General features: G+C 40.7%; 1 protein-coding gene across 1 annotated transcript in view; it reads left to right on the top strand.

Annotated features, from left to right (window-relative positions):
* Nucleotides 1–221: 221 nt before the first annotated feature.
* Nucleotides 222–6,000, top strand: part of LOC117272336 (unconventional myosin-VIIa-like) — a 39,936-nt gene continuing 34,157 nt past the window's right edge. The window contains exons 1-7 of the mRNA XM_033651204.2: nucleotides 222–371; nucleotides 562–598; nucleotides 2,515–2,616; nucleotides 2,733–2,885; nucleotides 4,934–5,002; nucleotides 5,122–5,237; nucleotides 5,341–5,468. Coding sequence (XP_033507095.2) covers nucleotides 587–598; nucleotides 2,515–2,616; nucleotides 2,733–2,885; nucleotides 4,934–5,002; nucleotides 5,122–5,237; nucleotides 5,341–5,468 — 580 coding nt within the window. The 5' untranslated portion in view covers nucleotides 222–371; nucleotides 562–586. The remainder of the gene's footprint in view (nucleotides 372–561; nucleotides 599–2,514; nucleotides 2,617–2,732; nucleotides 2,886–4,933; nucleotides 5,003–5,121; nucleotides 5,238–5,340; nucleotides 5,469–6,000) is intronic.

Here is a 6,000-nt window from a genome sequence, read left to right as displayed (position 1 = left end):
TGAGCTGTTTTTGCTTTAAAAAGTATCATAATTTTATTTAAACATGTTTATTTAAGGCTGCTTTAGATGATTTTATTGCAGATTTCCCCATCAGAAAATGGGATCAACGTGGCCAAGTGATGACAAGACAGATATGAAGCTCTGTGTAAGTGATCAGTTTCTCTTCCTCTTCCTTTCGGTCAGAGCAGGTTCAAAGTCAAAGTCCCATAAAATCAATCTGTCACTCGAAGGAGAGGTGCATTTCCTCCTTCTGCATGTTGAGACAGATCCAGGAGGGCGTCAAGACAAACGTCAGCTCCATAGCAGGCCGAAAGACTGGGAATTAATGAAGATCACTGATAGAAGGACTGTTGGGTCGATAATTGTTTTGGGTAGGTTACATTAAATGCTTTGTTATTCTGTCACCTATAACCAGTGGCTTTTAGCACAGCAGTGGGCTTTGTAAGGAAGAATTTTTAACAGAGGAGAAACCCTCAGTGTGAGGTGATCATTATGCTGATGAGCTACTTGAACATTGCTTTTCTTAGAAATTTTGAGACTCATAATTACTTCTCTGTTTAGGGAGTGAGGACACTGCAACGTGGTGATGCTGAGAAAGGTAAGACTGAAGAAAGTCTCTCAATACTGACTGGAATTATTGATTCTATTGATAACAATATTTGTTCCTGGACGTACTGTCACAATTTCCAGTAATTCATTCAAGGAAATACTGTAAAGTGATGAAGGTAGTACCATCATAGATTCCGTACTCTTTAGGACATTAAAACACAAAACTATATTAACAGATTTATTAGTGTGTTTATTGTAGGGCTGGCTGATATAGAGAAAATCAAATATCGCAATATTTATTGCAATATTTTTACCTTATACCTTGATATCAATATTGCGACAATATTGTAGGGTTGACTATTGGGAATGGGAATGTGTTGTTATGGGACTCCCCCAAAACAGTGGGTTTCATCTGGGGTCAGTGCCTTATGTCCCGTGTCAGAGAGCATTGTGTGCGTGACGCTTGCATTGGGCTGTCTCCTCATTTGTTGGATGAGCTAGCAAAACCGTAATAAAAGAAGTTGTTTATTAACTTAATCTTTGCCTTTACTCCAAGATGAAACTCATGCCAACCTTCGACCAAAATTTTTTTTTCATTTTTTGGGACCATCGTCCAGCCCAAATGGAGTTATTATTTGTCATAACTAATGTAACTCACCCTCCATTTTGGACCGTTCTTAAACATGCGCTCAGAGCAAGGTTGAGACGGTCATGCAGCACACACAGGAGAAGTTTGCCTAATTGGCTTCATGCCAGAAACCTCTTTCTGGCAGAAATCTATTAATTTTAATGCTAAACAATGACTTTTTTTCTAACATTGACCAAGAAATCCCTTTCTGGAAGAAAGCTCTCTGGGAAAACTTCTGGCACTCGTATTTTTAGGGAGTCCCATTTCAACAGCCAGTCGGCCATTTTGGAAAGATAAGGTTAAGTGTCAAAAAGAACTGCTGAACTAACACAAAACATTACTTAGGAATACGATTCAAAACACCAAATGTAGTATACAGTCAGACACAAAGGTAGGCTAATGTTATGTGTTTCATTTTGTTAAATACCGGTAGATTAATTATGCATGTTTAGCAGTAGTTTTGTCAGCATTCAGTTAGCATAACATTAGCCAGCTTATATTTTTCTACATGATTGTGTAGTTGGCATTTCGCTTGTATATCTGAAGGTCCTGTATCCACCTGTTTGTCAATAGGACATGGGCTCCAAGAATTTGTGTAGGCACTAATGATAAACACCAGATAAACATCAGGAACCCTACTTAACTCAGCTCAACGCAACTTTATTTATATAGCACCTTTCATACCAACATGCAGCCCAAAGTGCTTCACGTGGCAAAATTGGAATGACACAGACAAAAATCATTAAAAATCAAGTCTGTAATGTTACTCCACATTAAGAAGCCAAATTAAAAAGACAGGTCTTTAATTTTAAAAATACTGAGCGAGTTCAACGCAATAGATGGTACTTGTCAAAGTCTGTGAGGATTGACATCAATAACTACTTAATTCTGTAATATTTTGCTCCTTTGCCTCTGTCGAGAGCTTCTCTTTGTTAATGCTTTTTTCTTTTGCGCATAATTATACATTTCTGATGATGAACGACTGACAGATGATTAGACTGGCAGTTACTGTATCTAAAGATGCTTATCCTTCCAAGATGGTGGTGCCGTAGTAAAATGCTCCTCATTTCCCATTCCCTGTTGATGCTTTCATAAAATATTAATACAATGAAATTTTTGATAAATAATCATCAGTAATGAGGATAAAATGACTAAGTGGGTAAAGGCAAATAATGGAACAGCTAGGGGAGTCCAGTAAGTTAAAAAATGACATCACTAAAATCCACAGACGAGCAAAGTCTAAATTCTAAATCGAAGACAATATCTAGTCTCCTATCATGCCATTGATATGTCATTGATATTGCTCAGCCCTAATTTATTGTGCTCTGTATTTTCAGGGGGAATGGGTCTGGGTGGACTCGAACATCGGGGTACCCATCGGAGCGAGGGTCAAAGTAACACCATCCGGTCAAAGGTTGCTGGTGGACGATGAGGGAAATGTAAAAACCCTTTGCTGGCTGAATAAACAGCAAAATGAATATGATGAATTGTGATAATTTTCAGCCTGAAATCCATCTTGAAAGTACGCTTTTGTTTCTCCCTTTGACTCTCTCAGGAGCAGAGTCTGTCCCAGGAGCAGGAGGCATCTCTCAAGATCATGCACCCGACATCAGTGGAAGGTGTGGACGACATGATCAAACTGGGAGACATGACCGAGGCCGGCCTCCTCAGGAATCTGCTGCTGCGACACAAACGTGGCATCATCTATGTAAGGCGCATCACACACAAACTGTAGTCTTTGAAAATGACCAACCTGTCACTGGGGTGAATGAGGTTAAATTTTGCAAGTGCAGTTTCACCTGAACTGTTACTTGACGAGTCTTGAATTGAGGTTGATTACCGAAAAGTGTAGAAATAAAAAGTACGCTCTCTGAATATGGTGATTTTTATCCTTAAAAACAAGCAAAATTATCTCAAGTCATCATTACCCTTATTTTTTTATTTATTCTTTTTTTAAAGATATGTTTTGGGGCATTTTGCCTTTAATGGATAGGACAACCAAGTGTGAAAAGGGGAGAGAGAGAGAGCGGGGATGACATGCAGCAATGGGCCACAGGCTGGACTCGAACCTGGACCACTGCGGCACCCTTATTTTTAAAGGGACAGTTCACCCCAAAAATCCAAAACATATTTATTTCCTCTTAACTCTGGTGCAGTTTATCAGTCTAGATTGTTTTGGTGTGAGTGTGCCTTCTCTCGAATATTATGGATCTAAATGTCACTCAGCTAAAAACTGAACATCAATGTCTCTTTCCAGAAATCATGACCTGGTTACTCAAGATAATCCACAGACCTTGTTGTGAGCAGTTTCATGTAGGAACTATTTTCTTTCTACCAAACTACACCTGCCAAATGTATCACCACGCAGAAGGAAGCGTGCATCTACTCACAGACGAGAGGCTTGCGTTCATGACAGCACGAGATGTAAACATTAATGGCATCCTCCGCGGCTGAGCTTTAACGTCAGGGCCTGTGTCCACATAGCTTTTTTCTTCAGCAAAAAAGCAATGGCAGGGCGCTGGGGAGTGCTTCATAAAAAAAACGTTCCCAGCACTTTTTTTTAATGATGTGCTCCGCATGGGTATGTTTCCATGACAACAATATTTTGACACTGACATTAGGTAGGTAGCTAACGCAACGCTAGGTTAACAGAGGACTGACTACACAGTCAACATCAATCTTACAAAGCAAACGGTGATAAAAACACAACACTCACCAGCAACACCCAGTGTCCACTGTCCGATCTGCTCCCAAAAAATGAGCTTCACTGTCTTTTCTGTGATAGCAGACAGTAGCTTAGCTAAGGAAGCAACAGTGACGTCACATAAGCCTTCATGAACTGAATTTAAAGCGCTCGGAGCAGCCGCACAAAAAAGGTTGGAGCGCTCTGAAAAAAGACACTGGGCACTCTTTCCTCAAGAAAGACGCTGGCCTGAGAGAAAAAAACGCTAGGTGGACAAAGGCCTTTAGCTAACTCAGGTGAGCCAGCAGTAGATTCCTTTAGCGCAGTGATACAGGTGTAGTTTGGTAGAAAGAAAATAGTTCCTGCATGAAACTGCTCAAAGCAAGGTCTGTGGATTATTTTCAGTAACCAGGTCATGATTTCTGCAAAGACACATTGAGACGTGCAGATAGGTCGCAATTTTACCTGAGGATTTTTGTTACTGGCCTCATAGGTTTCTGCAGCAGTACAATAAGTAGGTCAGTATATTAAAATGTGACATTTGAAAGACTCAGCACTAACATGTTTTTCTAGAAACAATGGAGGACCCCCTCTGGATAATGCACAATTCTTGCTGTGGAAACTCTCTGAACCCAAAACATCCTAACAAATCCTGTACTCTCTGTATTATTTACATAGTTTTGGTCTCGAACCTTTATTGGGTAAAGTTGATATACATAACCTAGGGAAAAAACACCAACCAGAGGTTGTCGGCAGTCCCGTCTTGGCTGGCGTCCACACAAACTAAGGTCAATGATCTTTACTTATCATAAACAAAACTCCTAACAGTGTACTGTACGGTGTTACTACCCATTAAAGCAGGACTGTGGATTATCCTGAGCTCCTGGGACATCTTTTGGGAACACATGTTGCTGGTGAATCTGTCGAATTTCAGATGCTCAAAGCACTGAAAAATGTCCAAAAATTCCATTCACCTCCATTGTGTAAGAGGCTAGTATCTCATAACCAGGGTAAAACAAAATGAACAGTCCTAACTCTCAAATCTCTTACGCAGTTTTTGTTTCTGATTGTAGACCTACACAGGCTCTGTGCTGGTGGCAGTGAACCCGTACCAGGATTTCCCTTTATATTCAAAGGAACAGGTGAGGCTGCTATTAACATTCATCACAGATGCACTAATAGTAGCACCTATTTTTTTATTCACCATTTAACTTTGAATCTCTACAGTGTTATTTCATGTGTGTATCCTGTTCTCCTTCAGGTGAGTTTGTACCACGGTCGGAAGCTGGGGGAACTCCCTCCGCACATCTTTGCCATCGCTGAATCCTGCTACAGTAACATGATGCGCCACCTCAGGAACCAGTGCTGCATCATCAGGTCTGAATCATCTCTCACCTGTTGCAGTTGGGTCACCTTGAATAGAATAAATGTCAGGTTTTACATTTAGATCTCTACGTAATGTCCTCTGTCTTTATCTCAGTGGGGAATCAGGAGCGGGGAAGACAGAGAGCACTAAGCTGATCCTGCATTACTTGGCAGCAGTCAGTGGTGAACGCTCCGAACAGCAGATTGAACAGCAGATCCTGGAGTCCAACCCAATACTGGAAGGTACTACACCGGAGCAACTGTAGTTCACAAACACCCAGACACGCAGTCGTACCCAACAGAGAAGGATGTTTAAACACAGAAAAAGATAAAAAGAAGAGCTATCTCCAGAACTATATAAATGACTTGGAAAAAGTCATTTACACACTTATTTTCTCCAGACTTGACGACTGTAACTTAAACCAAAAGTCACTTCCAACTAGTTCAGAGTGCACCACCGAGGCTTCTTACTGGTTTTAACAGATGACATCACATCACCCCAATCCTAGCTTCTCTTCATTGGCTCCCTGTTTGTTTTTGATTTTTAAAATTTTGCTGATCACTTTCAAAGCTTGTCTGGGTCTGGCCTGAAGCTTTGTAGCAGCAATGGTGACCCCATATGAGCCCGTTCGTAGCCTTAGATCCTCAGGTGGGGGCCCTTCTGGCTGTTTCAGTCGAGGCTTAAAGGTCCCGTGTGTAGGATTTATGGGATATATTATCAGAGATGGAGTATAATATCATAAGTATGTTTTCTTGTATGTATAATCACTTATAA

The sequence above is a fragment of the Epinephelus lanceolatus genome, chromosome 12 (genome assembly GCF_041903045.1).
Source record: "Epinephelus lanceolatus isolate andai-2023 chromosome 12, ASM4190304v1, whole genome shotgun sequence".
Taxonomy (NCBI): domain Eukaryota; kingdom Metazoa; phylum Chordata; class Actinopteri; order Perciformes; family Serranidae; genus Epinephelus; species Epinephelus lanceolatus.
This window is presented reverse-complemented; position numbering and strand designations above follow the sequence as displayed.